The sequence below is a fragment of the Tamandua tetradactyla genome, chromosome 5 (assembly GCF_023851605.1).
Source record: "Tamandua tetradactyla isolate mTamTet1 chromosome 5, mTamTet1.pri, whole genome shotgun sequence".
Taxonomy (NCBI): domain Eukaryota; kingdom Metazoa; phylum Chordata; class Mammalia; order Pilosa; family Myrmecophagidae; genus Tamandua; species Tamandua tetradactyla.
This window is the reverse complement of record NC_135331.1, coordinates 165,411,852-165,437,125: the sequence shown is the minus strand read 5'-3', so window position 1 is coordinate 165,437,125 and position 25,274 is coordinate 165,411,852. Positions and strand designations below refer to the sequence as shown.

At 38.5% G+C, this 25,274-nt stretch overlaps 1 protein-coding gene and 1 pseudogene across 4 annotated transcripts in view; both read left to right on the top strand.

Moving 5' to 3' along the window:
* PDSS2 (decaprenyl diphosphate synthase subunit 2) overlaps positions 1–25,274 on the top strand; it is a 383,533-nt gene that overhangs the window by 296,338 nt on the left and 61,921 nt on the right. For 3 of the 4 annotated variants that reach the window (XM_077162555.1, XM_077162557.1, XM_077162556.1), the window contains exons 5-6: positions 14,892–15,065; positions 15,974–16,105. In XM_077162555.1, the coding sequence (XP_077018670.1) occupies positions 14,892–15,065; positions 15,974–16,105 (306 nt within the window). Of the gene's footprint in view, positions 1–14,891; positions 15,066–15,973; positions 16,106–19,769; positions 25,097–25,274 lie in introns of those variants that run through there. The other variant, XM_077162558.1, reaches the window with a different exon arrangement.
* LOC143682443 (keratin, type I cytoskeletal 18 pseudogene) lies at positions 9,442–14,108 on the top strand (annotated as a pseudogene).

The window sequence follows — 25,274 nt, the reverse complement described above, 5'->3', positions numbered from 1 at the left end:
AATATTCAGATTCTCTATTTCTTTATTGATCCTCTGTCTAGATGTTCTGTCCATTGATGAGAGTGGTGAATTGAAGTCTCCAACTATTATGGTGTATGAGTCTATTTCCCTTTTCAGTGTTTGCAGTGTATTCCTCACGTATTTTGGGGCATTCTGGTTCGGTGCGTAGATATTTATGATTGTGATGTCTTCTTGTTTAATTGTTCCTTTTATTAGTATATAGTGTCCTTCTTTGTCTCTTTTAACTGCTTTACATTTGAAGTCTAATTTGTTGGATATTAGTGTAGCCACTCCTGCTCTTTTCTGGTTGTTATTTGCATGAAATATCTTTTCCCAACCTTTCACTTTCAACCTATGTTTGTCTTTGGGTCTAAGATGTGTTTCCTGTAGACAGCATATAGAAGGATCCTGTTTTTTAATCCATTCTGCCAGTCTATGTCTTTTGATTGGGGAGTTCAGTCCATTGACATTTAATGTTATTACTGTTTGGATAATATTTTCCTCTACCATTTTGCCTTTTGTATTATATATATCATATCTGATTTTCCTTCTTTCTACACTCTTCTCCATACCTCTCTCTTCTGTCTTTTTGTATCTGACTCTTGTGCTCCCTTTAGTATTTCTTGCAGAGCTGGTCTCTTGGTCACAAGTTCTCTCAGTGACTTTTTGTGTGAGAATGTTTTAATTTCTCCCTCATTTTTGAAGGATAATTTTGCTGGATATAGGAGTCTTGGTCGGCAGTTTTTCTCTTTTAGTAATTTAAATATATCATCCCACTGTCTTCTGGCTTCCATGGTTTCTGCTGAGAAATCTACACAAAGTCTTATTCGGTTTCCCTTGTATGTGATGGATTGTTTTTCTCTTGCTGCTTTCAAGATCCTCTCTTTCTCTTTGACCTCTGACATTCTAACTAGTAAGTGTCTTGGAGAACGCCTATTTGGGTCTAATCTCTTTGCGGTGTGCTGCACTTCTTGGATCTGTAATTTTAGGTGTTTCATAAGAGTTGGGAAATTTTCAGTGATAATTTCTTCCATCAGTTTTTCTCCTCCTTTTCCCTTCTCTTCTCCTTCTGGGATACCCACAACACGTATATTTGTGCAGTTCATATTGTCCTTGAGTTCCCTGATACCCTGTTCAAATTTTTCCATTCTTTTCCCGATAGTTTCTGTTTCTTTTTTGAATTCAGATGTTCCATCCTCCAAATCACTAATTCTATCTTCTGTCTCTTTAAATCTATCATTGTAGGTATCCATTGTTTTTTCCATCTTTTCTACTTCATCCTTCACTTCCATAAGTTCTGTGATTTGTTTTTTCAGTTTTTCTATTTCTTCTTTATGTTCAGCCCATGTCCTCTTCATGTCCTCCCTCAGTTTATCGATTTCATCTTTCAAGAGGTTTTCCATTTCTGTTCGTATATTCAGCATTAGTTGTCTCAGCTCTTGTATCTCATTTGAACTATTGGTTTGTTCCTTTGACTGGGCCATATTCTCAAGCTTCTGAGCGTGGACAGTTATCTTCTGCTGCTGGCGTCTGGGCATTTTGTCAGATTTCCCTGGGTGTCGGACCCAACATGGTTGTAAGATTTTTCTGTGAAATCTCTGGGTTCTGTTTTTCTTATGCCGCCCAGTAGGTGGCGCTCGTGGCACACGTTTGTCTGCGGGTCCCACCAGTAAAAGGTGCTGTGGGTTCTTTAACTTTGGAAAACTCTCTTCGTCCGGGAGGTTCGCTAGCCGAAGCGGCTTGGAAAAGTGCCAACTGGCCCAGGGTCCAAACACGGGGAGGATCGCTGGCTGCCGCAGCCTGGGAAAGCTCCCGTCCGAATTTCCTAGTTGGCCCGGTCACGGGAGGGCGCCAGCCGCAGCGGCCCGCCCGGGAGAGTGCACGTTCCCGGGGAGTCACGGGTTTGGAAGGGCCCCCGCCCCGGTCGCCGTTCTCCGCAGCCTGGGAATTTCCGATCCAATTCTCTCAGTTGGTCCGGGGGGCCGCGCGTGGTGTGGGCGCCGGCCGCCGCGGTTTAAGGGGACCGCCTGTCCAATTCTCCCAGCCGGCCCGGGAAGGGGAAAGGAAGTGACTCCGGCCGCTTGCCGCCCCACCCGGTGAATCCCACGCCCCTCGGCGAGCTCACCAGAGCGGGTTCTCTCAGCCAGCCAGCCGTTCCCGGATGGGGTACACTGTCTTTTTTTATCTCTGTCGTGGCTTTGGGAGCTGTTCTGTATCGTTTCTGCTCCCCTAGTAGCTGTTCTGGAGGAGAAATTAAGATCCGCGCGTCTTACTAAGCCGCCATCTTCTCCGGAAGTCCTGGAACTTTCATCCTCACTGTCAAGCGTGATTCCAGTACACTGGACAGCCACATTCTTTCCCGGTTTGTTATGGTTCTTTTTAAACTTTCAGATTCTCCTGTATGCTTACTCAGTGCCTTCTTAATTTCCTTTAGTTCTATATCCATATATTCCTTCATCTCCTTGAATGGTTTAGGAGACTTGTTTGAACTTCTTTGATTAGTTGTTCCAAATTCTGTGTCTCCTCTGAAGTTTTAATTTATTCCCTTGACTGAGCCATATTTTATAGTTTCTTAGTATGGCTTGTAATATTGTGCTGATGACTGTGCATCTGATTATTTTGATTGTTAACTCTGAAGGTCAGTGTTCTAGTTTGCTAGCTGCCAGAATGCAATATACCAGAAATGGAACGGTTTTAAAAAGGGAGAATTTAATAAGTTGGAGTTTACAGTTCAAAGGCCAAGAAAATATCCCAGTTATAGCAAGTCTATAGAAATGTCCAATCAAAGACATCTAGGTATGGATACCTTGGTTCAAGAAGGCCGATGAAGCTCAGGGTTTCTTTCTCAAGTGAGAAGGCACATGGTGAACACAGTCAGAGTTTCTCTCTCATCTGCAAAGGCACATAGTGAACATGGTCAGGTTTCCTCTCTTGTCTGAAAGGGCACATGGTGAGCATGGCATCATCTGCTAGCTTTCTCTCCTGGCTTGTTTCTTGAAGCTCCCTGGGAGGTATGTTCCTCCTTCATCTCCAAAGGTCACTGGCTGGTGGACTCTGCTTCTTGTGGCTATGTCATTCTGCTCTGCTCTCTCTGACTCCCTCTCATTCTCCAAAATGTTTCTTCTTTTATAGGACTCCAAAAACTTACCAGGACCCACCCAAATGAATGGAGACATGTTGTCACCTAATCCAGTTTAACAACCACTGTTGATTAAATCACACGTACCAGGGAGATGATCTGATTACAGTTTCAAACATACAGTATTGAATAGGGATTATTCCGCTTTTATGAAATGGGATTTAGATTAAAACATGGCTTTTCTAGGGGACATACATCCTTTCAAACCAGCACAGTCAGTTTCTTCCTCTTTTCTAGGGTTTTATTGTTGGTTGGTGTGTTGCTTTGAAAGAATGTATGTCCCCTAGAAAAACCATGTTTTAATCAAAATCCCATTTCATAAAGGCAGAATAATCCCTATTTAATACTGTGCATACTTAGATCATCTCCCTGGAGATGTAACCAAATCAAGAGTGGCTGTTAGGCTGAATTAGGTGATGACATGTCTCCACCCATTTGGGTGGGTCTTGATTAGTTTCTGAAGTCCTATAAAAGAGGAAACATTTTGGAGAATGAGTGAGAGTCAGAGAGAGCAAAGCAGAACGACATAGCCATGAGAAGAAGAGTCCTCCAGCCCGCGACCTTTGGAGATGAAGAAAGAAAATGCCTCCTGGGGAGCTTCATGAAACAGGAAGCCAGGAGAAGAAGCTAGCAGATGAAGCCATGTTTGCCATGTGCCCTTCCAGATGAGAGAGGAACACTGACCTTCACCTGGCCAAGTTGACAACTGAATCTAACTGCCATATGTGGTGTATTAGATTAATTGGTCTTCTTATGTTGAACCACCCTTGCATTCCTAGGATCAATATCATTTGGTCATGGTGTAAAATTCTTTCAATGTTCCATTGGATTCTGTTTGCTAGTATTTTGTTGAGGATTTTTCAACTATATTCATAAGGGATATTGGTATTTAATTTTATTTTCTTATGATCTCTTTATCTGGCCTGATATTGGAATGATAGTGGCCTCATAGAATGAATGTTCTCTCTATTCTTTTTTTTTTGAAGAGTTTAAGAAATATTGGTTAATTCTTCTTTTAATGGCTGGTAAAATTCACAAGTGAAGCCATCTGATCCTGGACTCTTCTTTGTTGGGATGCTTTTGGTTACTGATTCAATCTCTTTTCTCATGATTGGTCTGTTGAGATTTTATATTTCTGCTTACATCAGTTAGATAATTTGTGTGTTTCTAGGAAACTGTCAGCTTACAATTGTTCATTGTATTCTTTTATAATCCTTTTTATTTATGTGGGTAAGTAATAATGTCCTCACTCTCATTTCTGATTTTAATTGTGTTTTCATTCTTTTTTTCTGTCAGTCTACCTAAAATTTTGTTAATTTTGTTGATCTTTTCAAAGAACCAACCAAAAAACTACTATTTTTTGGTTTGTTTTTCTTTATTTTTTGACTCTATCATTTTTATGTTATCTTTTTTTCATTTATGCCTACTCTAATTTTTATTATTTTTTTCTTTCTGATTGCTTTGGGTTCAGTTTGATCTTCATTTTCTAACTCTTGCAGGTGTGAGGTTAGGTTACTGATTTTAGATCTTTTTTCTTTTCTAATGAAAGCATTTACAGCTATAAATTTACCTCTGAGCATTGCTTTTGCTGCATCACATAAGTTTTGGTATACCATGTGTTCCTTTTCATTTGTTTCTGGGTGTTTACTAATTTCCCTAATAATTTCTTCCTTGACTCTGTTTTTAAAGAGTATATTTAATTTCCACATATTTGTGAGTTTTCCAGGTCTCCCTCTTATTGAGCTCTAGCTTTATTCCATTGTGATCAGAGAAGATATTTTGCATGATTTCAATCTTTTAAAATATTTACTGTCTTACCTAACATGTGGTCTGTCTTAGAGAGTGATTTCTGTGCACTTGAGAAGAATGTGTATTCTTTTGTTGTTGAAGTGTTTAAACATGTCTGTTAGGCTAGTTTGTTTATCAATATTGTTCAAGTCCTCTATTTCCTTATTGATATTTGCAGCTGTAATATTCGTAACCAAAAGTCTCCTATTATTAATGTAGAAACATTAATGTATTTTTTCCCTTCAAATATGTCAGTATTTGCTTCATATATTTTGGAGCCAAATTGTTAGGTGCATACAGATTTACAATTGTTATATCTTCTTGTTCACTTGACCCTTTTATCACTATGTAGTGCCAGTTATTTTGTCCTTTGTAACAGTTTTTGACTTGAAGTCTATTTTGTCTAATATAGCTTCTCATAGTTCTCATCTAAAAGTGCTCATCACTTCTTGAGCAGCTCATAATATTATCATATTATTCTCACCTCTGTCCCTACTAACCCTCGTCATCCCTGCTCACCTGGAATACAGCACCTTTAAGGAGTCATCCAGTTGTTGTCCTTCCTATCCAAACTATCTCTAGTGGTTGCCGCTCTCTAGAACAACCCATATAAATTGCAATTGTAACTATGTTATTCTCCTAATGAAAGCAGTTTCCTAGTACCTAAACAATTAAGTTCAAACTTCTGGGCTGCCTACCCACCTGACTACTCTCATCTTTCTCACCTACCTCTCCCACTTTATACTTCACGAGTATAGAATTAATATTGATGCCCCAAAGTTATCTCCTCCCTTATCTTTCTGGCTAATTCAAGTTTGTCATTCATTACCATGCTCAGTTACCAGTCTTCTCATTGAAGCCTCTACTTCCTTAGTAGAATTATTCATGCCCTTCTCTGTACTGTAAACATAGTTCTCTCTTTTTTTACCATACTGTTTTATAACTATTTACCATGTTTTTTACCTGCTGAACTTCACCTTGAGGTCAAGACCACCTTCAAGTCTCAAATCCGCAGTTCCTGGTACATAGTAAGCACACACAAAGTCAGTAGAATTTCGTGGACTTTACATGTACATGGTGTATTAGTTTGCAAGCTACCAGAATGCAATATACCAGAAACAGACAGTTTTTAAAAAGGGGAATTTAAGAATTTCAAGTTTACAGTTCTAAGCCTATAAAAATGTCCAACTAAGGCATCCAGGGAAAGATATGTTAACTCAAGGAAGGCCAATGGGTCTAGAATACCTCTGCCAGCTGGGAAGTCACATGTCTGGCATCTCTTGGTACCTTGCACCTGGGCTTTCAACCCCCAGCTTCTCCAGGGCTGGCTTTCATCTCACGGCTTCCCTTGGCTTTCTCCATGTTCAGACTTGCTTAAAATTTTATGGCTATGTCTGCTGGGCTCCAAGCATCTCCAGACATCTGTGTCTCTGTTCTCTAAGTGTTTGCATCTATGTCAGCTCTGCTCTGAAGTTTCTGTCAGCTCTGAGGCTTCTGCCCTTTCTCAGATTTCTCCAAAACAGTTCCCCTTTTAAAGAGTCTAGTAAACTAATCAAGAGCCACCCATCTAAACAAAAGCCACACCCACAATTGGGCATGCCACATCTCCATGGAGATAATCTAATCAAAGGTTTCTGCCCTGCGATATTCGATTAGGATTAAAAGAAATGGCTGCCCCCACAAGATTGAATCAAGATTAAAGCATGTCTTTTCTGGGGTACATAATACTTTCAAACCAGCACACCTGGTATGCCAAGCACCAACATAGGCTGTGTGTTTCAAAGCAGGCCCAAATTTCCTTTTGGTGCTGTCCAGTTTGTCTCAAAAGAGAATCAGACACAAGGTTTTCACAATCACACAGTCACATTGCAAAAGCTATATCATTACACAGTCATCTTCAAGAAACATGGCTACTGGAACACAGCTCTACATTTTCAGGCAGTTCCCTCCAGCCTCTCCATTACATCTTGAATAACAAGGTGATATCTACTTAATGCGTAAGAATAACCTCCAGGATAACTTTTCAACTCTGTCAAAGACTTATTTTTGTTCATTATATTTTCCACATTGTGTTTACAACATTCTTCTATTCATCATTTCTACATTTTAAATTATGCAAGTAATACATGATATCTGAAAACAAAATTAGAAAATTCAGATACCAAGAAACAATTTCTAATCTTCCAAAATCTACTAAAAATAAGTTAATAATTCTGTTCCAAAGTTAATGAGAAATTTTATTCCCCAAACTTTAAGGTATTGCCTATTGTGAACTTGGTTAAAAATGAAATAAAATGCCTATATTCATTTCTATCTGCTTGCCATGTATATCTTTAAAAAGCATACTTTATTTAAAAAGGAAAAGTTAATATACAATTGTGAGATCCTAAGAAACTGCATGATAACCACATCCAAATTATCTTCAGATGTCAGATGTACAGAACTGGTGGGAAGTGAATGTTGTCAAAGTAAATGTAGTGAAAGATTTAGATACATTTTATAGCATCAACTTACATATGTACAGTTTTTACTGAAGATTTATTATAAAGCTATGAAGAATACATTCAGTGATTATTATTTTTGATGGGATTTCCTTTTCCTCAGAAAGGTAATGTATGCCAAGATACTTATCAAATGACAGAAATACTTTAAAAACTGTAGGTCTCTCTGTTCAATGTCACATGACCTCTTTGCTTGATTAAGGCTGATGCAAATAACACACAGGAAACAAGCTGAAGTTTAGAGATGGTATTTGTCCAAGATGGTGGCACTGGTGGTTTTGTTCAGATATCATATGTTCTTCCGCTACTAAGCTGTCTGGGTTCTAATGGTGGTGACACATTTGTATGCATCTATTCATATGACACCAAAGTTGAAGTGGCTTCCCAGGATTAAAGGTCTGCTGCTTGCCCTCAGAACAAAGGTAAACTAATCTGCGCCTGCAGATTTCAAAGCTCTATCTAGAACCTGCCAAGCCACCTGCTACCTTTCATTATAAAGAGTTCTGGAAAGTAAGGAACTGGTACTTACAGAGTCAAAGGTACTTTTAAGAAACTATGCAGATGTTTCTTGCTTTCATGCTTCCAACTTCAGATTGATAGGCTGAGCTGCCATCTTTAAAAATTTACCATAAATTTGGTTTGGATGACAGTCTCTTATGTCTGGCTTCTTTCACTTAGCATCTTTTTTGAGGGTTAGCATGTATGAGTAGCTCCTTATTGTTGCTGGGTATTGTTCAGTGTATGGATATATCTACTCATTAACTTTTGAAAATTTAAAAATGCATAACTACTTAATAAACACAATAGATAAAAACAGTCCTATTCATTTAAAATGTGATGAAAATTAAATGGCCTAAGTGCTTGCAGAATACAAAGGTGACTAAGACCAGGTCTGTCTCTTAAGGGAACAGATGAATAAGCAATCATACAATTCAGATACATTTAAGTGTTGTATAGAAATATAAGTAAGGCAATGTGAGGTCATTCTGACAATGTGGGACATGACTCTCAGGGATAAGCGTGGCCCTGGCACTGTGGGAGTGACAACACCTTCCTGACCGAAGTTGGGGGAAAGAATGTAATGAAATAAATATCAGTGGGCAAGAGAGAGGCTATTCTGGAGGCTTACTCTTAGGCTAACTTCAGCTAGATACTGCTATTTGTCACGGTTTGCCAAGCCCCAACCCACACCATTTCTGTTAACCCTAAAGAATGCCTAGGGCTGTATTTCTACAAAAGTTTCACACGCTAAGATTACTTTCCACAAACCTATAACCTCCAGATGGTTCCTAGGCCAGATAAGTCCTGAAACCCAGAGAGTCCAGCCTCCCCTAAGAATATCCACCAGTTACATCCCCCTATCCCATACGTAGGGTAGGTGTTGACACCCCTATCCTACATGAAAAGCTAGAATGGGCATAAGATAAATACCCCTAAAGATTGGGAGAAGGATCAAAGGAGAAGAAGGAATTATATCAGAGAAGATAGGATTTAACAAATGAATATGACGCTGAATCATTATATTGGTATTTTCGTCTCCAACATCTTGGAGCAGCTAGAAGGAAAAATCTGAGATTGTAGAACTGTAACCCATACCAAACTTTGAAATCTCTTCTGTAACTGCTTGTTACAGTGTACTTTGAAATTTATTGCTTGTTTGTATATATTTCACCAAAAAATGTTTTTTTAAAAAAAGAGGACTTTGAGTACTGTGCTATAAAGTTTATCTCAATTCTTTAGGCATTGGAGAGGCATTCAAGGAGAATTATCTCAGTTCTTTATTATGATCAACTTAGGAAGAATAGAGAAAGGTGAAAGAGGAGAGAAAGATACTAAAGGAAAATATTTATTTCACACCTAAAATGTTATATTAGGTGCTGACGATTGAACAGAGGACAAAAGAGTCCTTGCTGTCTTGAAGGAAACACATAATAAACCATTAAATGTATAAATATGTAAAGGGTCTGGCAATATCAAGGGAAAATGTCATAAAGCAGAGTAAGGAGACAGGAAATGATTGGGGGTAATGGGAGGCAGCAGACTATTAAAGATGAGTTGAAAAACTTGAATGAAATGAGGAATCAGCTAACCAAGCCAATACAAATGTCTGGTGAGAGTGTGACTGAGAAAACAACTAGTACAGAGGCTTTAAGCATGAGTGTGGTTCTGGCTTATGTTTTGAAAGGATCACCCACCCTGGAAGCTGGGCGAATCATAGACTATAACTTTATACATATTTTCCTCACAGCCTCACCAACACTAAGAGTAGAACCTTGGGGAGGTGGAAATTTTTTTTAATTGATTCGTAATGTTTTTGTAGTCACTTCAATAGATGAAAAATAGCATCTCAGTGTGGTTTTAAATTTACATTTTTCATGTTATAAGTGATGTTGAATATCTTTTTTATTTAAAGTTTTTGTGTTTCCCTGTCTGTGAGCTCTGTCTGGTCTTCTTTTTCTCCATATCTAGGGGATCTTTATATTGTTAGGGAATATATTAATTTCCTGTAATGTATTAATTTCCTATTACAACTGTAACAAATTACCACATATTGAGTTGTTTAAACAATACAAATTTATTCTCTTACAGTTCTGGAGGTCAGGAGCCCCCAAAATCAAACTCTTGGCAGGGCTAGAATAGTCCATTTTCTTGCTTTTTCGGACTTTGAGGGGCTTTCTGCTTTCCTAGACTCGTGGTCCCATCCTCCTCAAATCCAGCAGAATAGCATCTTCCAGTCTCTCTCTCTCTTTCTATCACCACATTGCCTTTTTCTGACTCTGACCCTCCTGTTTCCCTTTTGTAAGGATTAGTGTGATTACACTGGGCCACTCACTTAACCCAAAATAATCTCTGCATGTCAGAATCCTTCCTTTAATCACATTTGCAAAGTCCCTTCACCATGTAGAGTATAAGTTCTAGGGATTCAGATGTGGGCATCTTTGGATGGCCTTACTCAGCTACCATAGGGAGATTATTCTCCCTAGATTATGTCTGTGATAGGAAATGCAAAACTTTTCCTCATTTGTCTTCTAACATTGCTTACGCTTTTGTGGTTGTTTGGATTTTATCCTGCTACATGGTATGAAATGCACATCAGACTTTATTCTTTTCCAGATAGCTATTCAGCTGTACCAGCACCATTTACTAAGAAAAAAAAAAAAAAAAAAAAAACCAACTTTCCCCTAAAGTATACTAATTTCTCTATATAGTTTGGTTGATTACTGGCCTTTCTATTTTGTTCTGTCTGTCTAAAAAGTACATACTAGATAGATAGACGGATAGTTAGATAGATAGACAGACAGACAGATAGATAGAAAATACATACTGTTTTAGTTACTGAGATTTTATAATATATTTTAGTATCTGGTAAGCCTGGACATCATGCCCTCTCTGTTTCCCTATGCCCCATAGACACACAAATACTGCTCTTCTTTTTCATAGGTTTTCTGGCTATCCTTGTTTGCTTATTTTTTCTAAATGAATTTTACAATCTGCTTGCCTAGTTTCAAGGGGGAGAAAAGGACTTTGTTTTATTGACTAACTTCATAACGTCAGGTCTTCCTTTCTTTGAACATGATATTCATTCAACCTACTTTTCTTCCTATCAATTTTACATATTTTCTTCCTATCAGTTTTACACATTTCTAAATTCTTAGCTTTTTAATCTTTCTTTTTTGTAGCTATAATGGAAGAAAAGAATCTTTTTACAGTATATTCTATTTAGTTTTTATGTACAAAAGCTATAGAGTAACATATTTATTAATTGTACTAATTTTATATACTCCTACCTTACTGAATTATCTTGTTTGTAGTATGTTTTTAGTTGAGTCTCTTGGTTTTTCCAGGAATACAGTTAGTTACATTGTCTTCCAGTAATGATGAACTCTTCCTTCCAAATTTTTATACATGTCTTTCTTGTCTCTTCCATTACATTATTAATTTGCAATGGTGTTTGTTGGTATCTCTGTCTATTCTGGACCTTGGTAAGGAAGGCTCGTATGTTTCCCCATAAAGTATTTGCCAACTTTGGGTCACACATATAGGTACATACCTGTCATGTTAAAGAAATACACATATATCCTACTGTATTCAAGGCTTTTCCCCCACAAACGTACTTGTTGGCTGAACCTTGAAAACATTACGCTAAGTAACCAGACATAAAAGGTCACATGTTGTAGGATTCCTTTTATGTCAGATATCCAAAACTGGCAAAGCTATAGGCCCAGAAAGCAGATTAGTAGTTGCCAGGGGATAGGGAAAGGAGGGCTGTAGAGTGATTACTTAAAGGGTACTGAGTGTTCTTCCAGGGAGATAAAAAAAATTTTGAAGTTTGACAAAGGTGGTAGTTACACAACATTGTGAATACAGTAATGCCACTAAAATGGCATTTAAACTGGTCAGTTGTGTTTTTTAAATTTCATCTCAATAAAAAAAGGAATAGGTGCTGAATTTTTTCAAATGTCTCAGTAGGATATAAGAAGAGCAATGTTTTGTTTTTTTGTTTGTTTGTTTGTTTGTTTGCATGCGCAGGAATTGAACACCAGGAATTGAACCTGGGTCTCCAGTTTGGCAGTCGAGAATTCTTCCACTGAGCCACCTTTGTACCGCCCGGGAGAGCAATGGTTTTTATCTTAGATTTAAGCTGAAATATTAACCTTTCATATTATTTTTAAATACAGTCTCAATTTTTTTAATTAAATAGATTCTTTTTAAGTTAATTTTTTGTAAAGTAGATCTTAATTTCTTGAGATATCTTTCCCATATGTGCAACTTAAAATTATTATACAATGCTACATTGCATATTTGCAACTGTTGCCATTAATGGAACTTTGTTTTTGCTCAAAGGCTTAATGAAATTCAACTGAGAATTTGATCTAACCCATGTGCTGAAGAGTCCCGGCATAGTGAAAGAGGTGGGGGTAAACCTGAGCTAACCTTTTAATGGTCGTTGTTTAAATTTTCTTATTACTCTTTATTTTTTCCTCAAAGTTATGGTGGAAGAAGGATTATTGGGGGAGGGGCAGGAAGTAAGGTGTATGGGTTAATTAATCCTTTTGGATGGATTCTAATTAGTTTGAAGTTTCAAAGAAACACTATAAAAAGAACACTGTTTGCTTGATCGTTTTTGTATTCAGAGGGCCCACTGTTTAGAGCTGAACTGTCCAAATGGGGAGCCACCGCTACTTGTGGTTATTGAGCACTTGAGAATGGTGGGTAGTAAAGTGCTATAAGTGTAAAATACACACTGATTTTGAAAACCTAGTATGAGAAAAAGAATGTAAAATATCTCAATGATTTTATATTGATTATAATTTTTGATAAAATGTTATTAAGATTAATTTCAGCAACCATATCCTGAGTCCTGGCCTCTTGCCTTCCTCCTCAGACAAAATGTGAGCTTCACCACTTACTCCACCATCTTCTCTACCAACTACCGATACCTGGACACCATCCAGTTGTCCAGCCCTCAGTCCTGGCTGGCCAGCAGCATGACGAATGGCTATGTGGACACTGGCGGCTCAGGTTCCTGGATCTCTGTGTACTGCTCCTCTAGCTCCTGGGGCAGCGGGGGGTCCAAGGGCCTAGCCAGCAGGGTGGCCCAGGGTCTGGCGGGAATGGAGGGCATCCAGGGTGAGAAGGAGACCATGCAGGCCCTGAACAGTACCTAGCCTCCTACCTGGACAGGGAGAGCAGCCTGGAGATTGAGAATCAGAGACTGGTGGGCAAAATGCAGCAACACCTGGAGAAAGGGACCCCAGGTTGGGAACCGGGCTACTACCTGAAGAGAATCAAGAAGCTGAGGGTTCAGATCTTGGAAAATTCCATGACCAATGCCCACATCCTTCTGCAGACTGACAATGCACAACAGGCTGCTGATGACTTCAGAATCAAGTACAAGACTGAGCTGGCCACGCACTAGTCTGTGAAGAGCACATCATGGGCTCTGCAAGGGCATTGATGACACTAACATCACTCAGCTGCAGCTAAAGACAGAGATCGAGACTCTCAAGGAGGAGCTAGTCTTCATGAAGGAGAACCATGAGGAGGAAGTAAAGACCTTACAAGCCCAGATTGCCAGCTCTGAGCTGACCATGGAGGTGGATGCCCCCAAGTCTCAGGACCTCAGCAAGATCATGGCAGACATCCAGGCCCAGTATGATGAGTTGGCCCAAACAACTGAAAGGAACTGGATGAGTACTGGTCTCAGCAGATGAAGAGAGCACCACAGTGGTCCCCTCTCAATCCACTGACATAGGAGCTCCTGAGATGATACTCACGGAGCTGAGATGTACTGGCCCATCCTTGGAAATTGACCTAGACTCCATGAGAAATCTGAAGGCGAGCTTGGAGAATAGCCTGCAGGAGGTAGAAGCCTGCTACACCTTGCAGATGGAGCAGCTCAGCGGGGTCTGTTGCACCTGGAGTCGGAGCTGGCACAGATCCAGGCAAGAAGGGCAGCACCAGGCCCAGGAGTATGAGGCCCTGCTAAACATCAAGGTCAGGCTGGAGGCTGAGATTGCCACATACCGCTGCCTGCTACACGACAGGGAGGACTTCAGTCTCAGTGACACCCTGCACAGCAGCAATTCCATGCAAACCATCCACAAGACCAACATCTGCAGGATCGTGGACAGAAAATGGTATCTGAGACTAACGACATCAAAGTTGTGAGGCATTGATGCAGCAGACCCAGGGTGCTTTGGGGGACAGGTGACTGATAAAAACTTTTGCATCTTACAAAAAAAAAAGATTAATTTCACCTGTTTTCACTTTTTTAATATGGCTACTAGAAAATTTTTACTTGCATATATGACATGTATTTCTATTGGACAGCACAGGCAATAGTTGTGTGTGTATACTTCAATTATTTTCATACTTTAAAAAGATGAAATCAAATAAACTATGGTTATATTTTCCCTCATCACAATGAGAAAAAGCCTTCATGAATAATGGAAACTAATCATTCTTCATTATAATGGATTACCTCCTCTCTAATTTTTCTAGCATTTATATTTTTTAATTTGTTCATCAAAGAATGCAGTTCCTTCATTGTGCCTTGACATTTTCATATAAATTAAAGATAATAGCTTTCTCATGTTGTGAATACCTGCTCTCAAGAACTGATGTGAACATGGATGGGAATTAGTGTGGAGGCCCAAGTTTTTGTTTATTGTCTTATGCTACAAAATAGATTTTAATAGAAGTTCCCTAGCTCAAAAGTTAAAATTTGCCTCAGCATTTCTTTCATTTTTTTCCCCATTATGAAAAGCATTCCCCTTCACCCTTCCCACCACCCTACCCCAGTTTTCTCTAGGTTGAGCTGAGATTCAGCATCTTTTATTTGTCTTGTTGCAATAGCCTGAGTGTTTTGAACAGTTCATTTCTTTACTCTTTTATTCTTCAGAAACAAACACAAATTACTCTTAAGGCCTTTTTATTTTTGGCTTTTGTTGCATTTGTAGGAAAATCATATCACAGATGATATTGGAATATCGACTTGGAAGGAGCAGACTTTTCTCTCCCATGGTGCCTTACTAGCAAAGAGCTGCCAAGCTGCAATGGAATTAGCAAACCATGATGCTGAGGTTCAGGATATGGCATTTCAGTATGGAAAGCACATGGCCATGAGTCATAAGGTATTTGCACCCCCTTTCTCTTTTTCCAGTACTTAAATAGCTGAAATGATATGTGAGAAACCTTTTGCCATTTAATAAGCTGCTTTAGTATCTCAGAAAATGTGTGCATAAAATCTATCAGTTGTAGATAGTGATTGTTATATAATATAAACAATATAATTAGTGAGTACTGTATAATTTTGATAGAAAGCTAAAGCTTTCTTAGACCATATTTGTGATGTTTGTCTTTTCTTATCACCTAAAAGGGTTCTTGAAAGAAACTCTTTTCTTGCAAATTATTAAACATTATGTAATGTTGTTCTTCACAGAATGGAAGAATATTTGCTTTTTTTGTTACATTTCCTTTACAACTACTTAGCTAATTGTAGAAAGTTGATGAAATTTAGAATTGTACTGAATAAAATCAAAAGCTTTACTTCTAACAAATGATTCTTTTAAATAGACATAATGAAATAAAAAATGTCCCAGGATTAGCTGCTATATTGTTGCCCCTCTATATATGTAAGAAAAATTCCGTTTAACATGTTTCTCGGATGTTACTTAAGTAGCTCATGAAAAGGGAGAAATATATATGTTTTATATATCCAGGTGAGTGTTTTTCATATTTTATTAAAAGATAGATCAATTCATTAGGCAATTATGTTTATTAAATCCTTATCTTTAACTTAAAAAAAGTAAAATAAAAGTTCCTGCCAAATATAAAAGGAATGTTTTAGAGAAAAATAATTTTCAAGAATTTTAACAGTTATTGTTAATCATCTGAAATGTTCTTTTATTTGAAGTGCATCTAAAAACTGCATTCCTTAAGCTTCGTTTTGCACTGCATTAACTGATGCTTTCTGAATATAACTAAAACATACTAGCATATATGTATTGTACTGTTTAACTCTTTTGACTGCTCCTTCTAGATAAATTCTGATCTCCAGCCTTTTATTAAAGAAAAGACCGGTGACTCTGTGGCATTTAATCTAAATTCAGCTCCCATAGTTTTGCATCAGGAGTTTCTTGGAAGAGATTTGTGGATTAAGCAAATTGGAGAGGTAAATTTAAATTACTCTTATTTAAGATAACAATAATATTTACTTTATTTTAGAATTCAAATTCCATGATATTTAAGGCTATAATTCAGTCATATAAGAGCATATTCATGTAATAGGCAAAATAGTTTCTTTATAATCTACATTTTTTAGAGGTAAAGGATTAGTTAAAAGTTAGGAACAATACTGTGTTTTTTATTATCTGAGTTCTTAGAATACTGTAGCAAAAGACTAGGGCCTGCAGAGAATGCTAATTAACTCAGATGGTTTTTTTCTTCTAAAGGCTTTCAAAAATTGGGTGATGGTAATAGCATCACCCTTTAACTGACGGCAATTTCCCATCTGTAGACTCTAGCACAAGCTGCAGAATTCCAGGAGCACCGTCTGTCAACTCTTTGGGTTATTTTAAAACAAACTTGGACCCTGAATGAATTCTGAGATATTATCAAAAACAAAAAAATTATAATAAAGTGAAAGGAGTAAAAGGGCTTAAATTGGGTACATTTCCCAATTTGTTTGCACTGTTTTTTTTTTTTTCTTTTGAAAGGGTAGAAGATGGGAGTGAAGTTTTTTGTTTTCTTTTAATCAAGCAATGCTGGTGCAAAAATGTCTTGCCCTTTTATCCAGAGCCTCATGGAATTTATTTAACATCATGATTGTAATTGGTTGGCTTAATCTGAGGCTGTGGACATGGGGTGCTGGCATAGCTGAGGTTGGGGGAGCCACCATATTTAAAGCAGAGGACCTGGGTGTATATTCTGAAAGATAAGTTTCCCCTCCCACATTTCTCTTCCCCTTTTGGCTCCCAGAATGCTGGCAGACAGCTTAAAATACCTCATGTTCACCAGGTAAAAAACTAGAAGATTTTTCTGACGTAACTGTCAAGCTCAGGGAAAGGCCTGCAGATATGGACCTTTCAGGCTCCCTCAGTAAGCATGCCATGTCCCTGATCAGCCCTCCCATATTGAGGCTCATCAGTTGACAAGCCTCATCTCCCACACAGACTATCCAACTGCCTCAATCTAAAGTAGAAATGATAATAGAGGACCCCTGGGGATTTGACAAATACCTCTAACATCAAGGAACAAGTCAAAAACAAATGATAAAAGAAAACTTAGAGGAAAAAGAGACAATAGAGGAAAGAAAGATATTTTCAAAAGTATTATAATCATACTAAACAAAATAAGATATTATATCCATGAAGTAAGAACAGATGTTTAATGGAAAAGAGCAATCCAAGAATAAGCATAATAATAAAATATAAAAAATGTAATATCAGAAATTTTTTTCAAAATCAGAAGAAAAATAGAAGATATAAATGAAAAAAATCTTCCAAAAATTTGAACAAAAAGACCTTCAGAAAATAGAAGATTAAAGATAAGAAAATTAGAGGGCCAATTCAGGAGCACCTAAATCTATGAAGAATTACAGAAAGAGAAAACAAAAAATATAGCTGATAAAATTAATAAATGGGGTTGGCCACGGTGGCTCAGCAGGCAAGAATGCTTGCCTGCCATGCCAGAGGACCCGGGTTTGTTTCCTGGTGCCTGTCTATGTTAAAAAAAAAAAAATTAATAAATAATAAAGCAGGGTGGTGCAAGAGTAGTTCAGTGGTGGAATTCTTGCCTGCCACTTGGGGAACACGAGTTCAATTCCCAGGCACTGCACTTCCCAAAAAAAAAGAATGAAGCAGATTCACAGGAGGCTAAACATAGGATCACCATAGGATTAGGCAATCCTGCTGCTAGGAATATACTCAGAAGAACTGAAAACAGGGACTCAAATAGGCATTTGCATACTGATGTTTATGGCGGCATTACTCAAGATAGCCAATGGATGGAGGTGGCCAAAGGGTCGATTGACTGATAAGCAGAAGGGCAAACTGTGGTGTATATATATGATGGAATATTGTGTGGCTGCAGAAAGGAATGAAGTAATGAAGCATGCAAAGAGGTGAATGAACCTTGAGGACATTTTGTTGAACAAAATAAGCCAGAAACAAAAGGGTAAATATTATATAGCCTCATTTAGAAAATATTTATAAGAAAATTAGGACCTAGATTATAAGCTCTGACAGCATTCACATTTATTCCTGAGTTTTAAGTGTTATTTCTAAATTCTGAGATGCTGTGCTCTTTGAGTATAACCAGGTAGTTCCCTGGATCAGTGGGTATCTGTGTGACACCTAAGACTCAGATTAGAGTTTTGCAGCTCTGAAAGTCAGCATTACTCCATACAGTAACTGTTAAAGAAGCTGAAAAAGAGATCAGACTTCAATTAGAGATATGAATGAAGCTGATCTGGTTGGGATTAAAGTAAATCAGAATACAGGGTAAAGGACAACATTGTCTGTATTTTAAAATTCACCCTCTGTGTGAGACCATGGGAAGAGATGTTTATTTTGCCCAAAATTTAAATTTTCTGTAGCACACAATCTAACTTGCCTGCTTGCCATTTTATTTAAATAACCAAAGCACATGGAGCCTAGAACAGGGAATGAGATATTGTAATTCTGTATGGCTTAATGTAAAACCCTGATATATTCCAGAGTGTGTTGGGCATATAATAAAAAAGTATTTGCAAAGTCCCTTGAGGGAATAGAGAAAAAAATATGAAACTATTAAATTAAAAAAAAAAAAACATTAATAAAGAAGCAAAAGTTCCAAGAACTGAAGGACCTGAGTTTCCAAATTGAAATGGTTCCCTAAATAGTGAATTTGAACAGACCCACACCAGGTCACATTATTATCACGTGTGGGAACAATGGGGACAAATACTAAAATTGGGGTAAATACAGGAAGAAAAAGAGAACCTGGTACAACGAACGAAGATTCAGCATGGCCTCTCTGTAGTGACATTACAGGGGCAGTACCTCCAAAATTCAGAAAGAAAATTGTTTCCAAGTTAGGATTTTATACCAGCAGTACTATCATCAGGTACAATGTTGGAACAAAGACAATTTAAAAGAGTTATGCAAGGTTTAAAAGACTTACCTCCCCAGATACATTTTTTTCTTGGGAGCAGGTAATATATTCCTTCAAGGAGTAACCAGAAAAGAGAAAAATAAGGAATCTGTGAATTAGAGAATCAGACACAGGCATGAAGCAGTGAGACTCCAGGATGTTGTGAGGGGAAGAATAACAACAGCAGTAATGCCAACACTAATAGCACTTCCTACCTGCCAGGCACCATTCGGATGAGTCATCTGAAGCACAGAAGGATGAACTAACTTGCCTACAGTCATGGAGCTAACAAATAGTGGAGCCAGGATTCAAATCCACGTCCTTAACTAACGTGCCTGGTTACCGAGTCCATGTCCTTAACTAACCTGCCTGTCAACCTAGTGAGCCCTGGATTGATGGCTATGCATCCATTCCAGATTGGGACAAGAAGACAAAGATGTCAGGAGAAATATCTACAAGTTAAAATTAAACTGTTCAATTAATTGAGGTGATCAATTTGTGCATCTCCAAATTGACAATTTAGGGAAAATTTATGATAAATATCTAGAAAACCACATGTTGCCGTTACTATTACTGCATAACAAATTACCCCAAAATGTAGCTGCTTAAAATAATCATTTAATTATGCTCCTGGATTTGATGGGTCAGGAATTTGGACTGGGCACAGTGAGAATGACTTGTCTCCATTGTGTCTTAACCCTCAGCTGGAAATGTTCAAAGGCTGGAGATGACTTAATGATGCGGGGGACTGGAACCATTTGTAGACTTCTTCGCCATGCCTGGCACCTAGGCTGGGATGCCTAGAGCACGAGGCTGACAACCCACCAGAGTTGCTCACATGTGACCTCTCCAATTGGCCTGGCTTCCTCCTGGCATGACAACTTCAAGATAGATTTCTTACATGCCAGCTCAGAATTCGGAGCACGTGTGTGACAATAAACAAGGCTGGAGTTGCTTCTTCTTCTATGACCAGCCTCAGAAGTCACACAGTCATTTCCATGGTCCTCTGTCAAAAGAGTCACAAGGTCACCCAGAATCAAAGGGAGGCATCATAGACCTCCACCTCTAAATGGGAGAGTATCAAAGAATTTGGGGATAAAGTTTCAAAACAGCCACACTGAGCACATGGCAGGGGGAGGGCAAAAATGAGGCAGTTATTAGCTATCATAAAAAAAGTGATCATTTCCTTTCAGTAAAAAGTATTTAAATAGCATAAAAATGTAAATCCTGAATATTGATTCATTCAAAAAGTTTGATAAATTAGGAGGAGTATAAGGGAAGAAAGTATTTGGTGGGGTCACATAAGAGAGCTAAACATTCCTTCCTTTAGGAGCAATAAATAATGTTTAAAATTTAAAAATCAAGAAAGAAACTATGTGATGATATGTGACCCAGTGACTGTACACTTCATATGGTTTATATGGTGTGTGAATATATCTCGATAACACTGCATTTTTTAAAAAATCAAGAAAGAGCAGTATATGACGTTAGAGAGCAGAAGAAATAGCTTAGGAGCAGGGCGGGGAAGAAAGAGAGCCTCTGGAGAGTGCTAGGTGTTTTTGTTGGAAGTCTTGTACTATTTGACATTTTACATTCTTTATCTGTGTTTTTATTTTACAGTTTTTAAGTTTAAAAATTTATATGTTTTGCTCTAATAATTCCACTTCTAAGAATCTATCCTAAGGAAAACAGCAGAGACACGGGCGAAGAATTATATATCAAAATAGGGACTAGAGGGTGCCTGGGTGGTGCCAGTGGTAGAATGCTTGCCTTTCATGCGGGAGACCTGGGTTTGATGCCTGGACCATGCACCCAGAAAAAAAATTTTTTTTTTTTTAATTTTTATTATTCAGGGTCTAGAACATTAATTATAAAAGGAAGAAAATGAAAATTGATCCAGTGTTTAAAAATAGAAAGATTAAATGACATATAGTACAATGAAATATCATACATGTATTTAATATTGTATTACTGGGGTACATTTGTGTGTTTTCATGACAACTGAACTGAAAATATACATACAGATGGTGTTAGTAGATCTAATTGGGTTATATTAGAATACATTTCAGATTTACATTTTGGTTGAAAAGATCCAGCTGAACATGTTATATGAAAGCTATCAACTCTCCCTTGGCTATTTACATACATCTGTATACATATGGGAATAGCATGGATGTGAAATTTAAAGAAGCTTGTTAGAAAAAGGGTCAAGATGAACCCTTAAGTTTCTTTCCAAACATGCAAAGTTGTGAAATATAGACAGCATGAAGTATCCACAATTTTTCAAACAGCTGGTGAAATGTTTCAAACCATCATCCTGACAGAATTTTAAATATAAAAGGATAGCCTTTCCAAAAAGTCTGTGCCTTTGGCAGTAAGTCAGGTAAATAAAAGTGATCTTGTCTGGAGGTCAGTAAACTAGGTTGAGAAGATGTCCCCTGAGCAGCTCTCCATGCAGCCCGCAACCGAAGTCCCCTGTGGTCACCTCTAAATCCTCAGCATGAAAAGACTGGGAGTTTATTGCCCCCTCAAAGGCCCCCACCAGCCTGCTTTGGTTTGTTCCACTGACTCCATGTCCTTTTATCTCTACCCCTGAGACATGAACAGAATTGCTGGTGGTGAAAACATGAATGTGTGTGAAGCAAATATGAAATAAGGAGTTAGTTTCTGTCACATAAGGGGCTTGCCATTATGCTTTAGGGCTGAAATTATTTTTTTCCAACTCAATTAACATTCTTCAGATTGAAGATCCTTTACTTGAGCTTATTTTAATCTTTTAAATTGCAGTATGCACATTTCTGTAAAGCTCTGTAAGATAATGGTCCTGTTCTGTAAATGCCCAGAAGCAAGAGATAGGGAACACAATTTGCATAACCCTTGAGAGGGACATTTTGTCCTAACTCTCAAGGAGGTTGCTCTTAAATCCTAGTGCTCTCTTCCAATTTTTTGTGATATTTACCTCCTCCGAATTCTGTACTTTTGTGATTCCCCCACTCCCTTCCCTTGATTCTGAATATTATTGCAAGAGCTTTAAGAGTAATAGCAAATTTACTTATGAATTAGCCACAGTACCTGGCATAGTGACTTACCTAAAGTAGTCTTTTCAGGGTGAAGCTGTTTGGTGATAGCCCTATTTTATTAAATAGAAAGAGTCAAGTTGGGAGAGCAGAAATAGCCCCTAGGAGACCAGGATTTGGAAGGTAAGATTCTAGTTTGGGTTCTGCCAGCATCGGTGTAACCTTAATCACATTCTCACATTCTCTCAGGTCCTTAGTATTGTTTTCTGTAAAATGATGGCATTGAATTAGATCATTTTTAAGGTCTCTTTTAGCTCTCGAATAAATCTAAGAAATAGGTCTTCTTAGGCAAGAAAGGCATTATAAGAAAAGCATTTACATAGAAAAGTCTTGTTCCCAGCGATGGAAGTCACCTGTGGGGTCTGAGTACCACATGCAAAATTGCTTCCCTGCTCTGCCCAGAAAGGTTTGTGTGCCATCTACCCTTTTGATTTCCTGCTTGGTGTGAGTATTAATGAGTATCTAAGAAAGCAAGGAGACAATCAGACTCTTAATGCCCCCCTCAACATCATTATAAAACCAGGAAGGAGAATACCACTGGAATTTTCCGAATTAGGTCCTGCCACCTCCTCTCCAAGTCCCCCTCCCCCAAAATCTTAAGACTCCATAGTCCTCTTCCATGACACCCACAGACATGTGCGCACACCACGTACCCTTTCACAAAGGTCCAGAACTAGTCTGAAACAGGTGAAAAATATTTGTAAAGCATTGTCTTCATACTAAATTCTACTGATCCCTCCCTACCTTCATTTTCAATTTAAATTTGTAGCTGCTGAAAAATAATGATTAGGTAAAAATACAGTGAATGGGTGATTCACCCTGGGGAAATGAAGTCATTACTTATCATTTTGATTCCTGATAAAAGAAAATAGAATCCTTCAGAGAACCACTGGGCTCTGACTCTCAGGGAGTTTGGGTGCTATTGCAGGTCAGAAAATCTTTATTTTTAATGGTCCTTCTAGTTTTCAGCTGCTATTATAAGTCACCTGAAGTAATAAGAGTTATGATTGTATTTTCTTGGGTATTCCTGAAAGTAGTGAAATGTCACTTAGGTTTGTAACATACACTATCATAACCAACCAAAAAATATTTTAAGTATACTACATATTACTGATGCTAAGCTAAATCTCACTCATCCCTAGATATCCTACTATTATTTCTTATTCAAAAAGAAAAACCAGGACTGCTAGGCAAGACTGGTATGCATGTAAATAATGTATGTATATTCTTAAAAGAAATGATTCTCCTTTAGAGAGTCCTCATTAATGCCACATGTGATATTCTTCTAACTAAATTATTTTGAGTTGTTTCAAAAGGAATACTGGCATTATTCTCTACTGTGAAGGTCCTACAGTGTGGGCATATGAAAGTCTGCAGATGAGACTACAGAGACTATGAAGACTCGAGAAATCTCTTAAAATTCCTGTTAAGGGTTTTCTTCAGTGTTCCTGTTGTATTTTTAAAAAAAGTGCTTGAATACAGGAGATATAGCAATAAATTGCCTGGTGGTTGCCTGTGTCCTAGTAAAGAGGAGATAATAGAAATACTCAGAAATAAGGAATAATGTGATTAGTGCCATTTGGGGTGCTCAGAAGAAAGAGAGTTTGTGTTCAATTGGAAAAGCCAAGAAAGGCTTTCTGAAGTAGGCAATATCTAAGGTAGCCTTAAAGGAAGAATATCTTAACAACAAAGGTAGTGATAGAGGGGTTTCCTAAACAAAGGAACTATGTAAAGGGCGTTAGGTAAGTGTTTTCAAAGAGAAAGAAGTATAATTTGGATGGAATTTGGAAAACATGGGACAGTGTAAGCTACCAGGTGAAAAATTGCTTTGAAATGGTAGATAATGATTATGTTTCTTAAACTTTGGTTCAAACAAAAATCAGATCAGCAGTATTCACAATGCCCAAATAGTAGAAATGGCTCAAATGTCCATCAATTGATGAATGGATTAACAAGTTGTGGTAGGTATATCCATACAATGGAATGTTATTCGCCTATAGAAAAAAGAATAAAGTACTGATTAGTACAGTAGATGAACATAGATGAACCTTAAAAACATTTTACCGGAGTTCCGGGTCAAGATGGCGGCTTAACAATGTGCACATTTTAGTTTGTCCTCCAGAACAACTACTTAATAACCAGAAACAGTACAGAACAGCTCCTGAGGCCACGTCAGTGACCAGACACACAGCGTACCCCAGTCTGGACCAGCTGGACCGGCTGGGAGCAGCCCCCAGAACCGTGAGTTCCCAAAGCTGTGGCAGCCAGCGCCCCTCCCCCACAGGCCGCTTCCCAGAGGGGAAAGGAAAGGACTTTACCAGCAGCAGGGACTGGGCACAACCAAAGGCCAATTGTGGAACTAATTAACAAATTCTGACTACTAAAAATAGGCCCCCAGCTCAGGTGAACCTGATCAAAGTGGAGGTTGCTCATTTTTGCCCCAGTGACAAGGGGGCAGGACTGACAGAAAAAGGGGGAAAAAAAAAGAAGGAAACAGGGGTTTTTGTGGCTGTGTATCTACAAAGGCTTGACTGCCTCTCGATACAGCGGCAGGACTTTTCAGGCTGCAACTGCCCCAGGCATAGGCAGAAGTGAGCTCTTTTGGGGGCTTATCTGGAGCTTGTGCCTTCCCCAGGGGAGGGGTGAAGCCCCACCCAGGTGGAATCCCTCCATCAAGGAATTCAGACCCCAGGGCTTGGTAATTTGAAGCCATTAAAACCAGCCTACAACCTCTCCTCTGTCTCCAACACGCCCGCAGCCAAAGTTAAAGATACCGCATCATCTTATGCTGGTGGGACCTGCAGTCAGACAAGCGCCACATACTGGGCAGGATAAGAAAAACAGAGTCCAGAGACTTCACAGGAAAGTCTTTCAACCTGCTGGGTCTCACGCTCAGGGAAAACCGACGCAGGTGACTCTTTCCTCCTGATAGGAGGCCAGTTTGGTCTGGGAAAATCTGGCTGGGGTCTATAATATCTAAGTAGAACCTCCTAAGTTTGTGTGTGTGTGGGGGGGGGGGGGAAGGCACCACACAAGCAGGGCAAGAAACAAGAAAACAAGAACTGAAAAATTCTCCTCTGTTAAACAAAACTTAAGCTAAAGGTCCAGATAAAGCGGAACAGAATGTCAGAG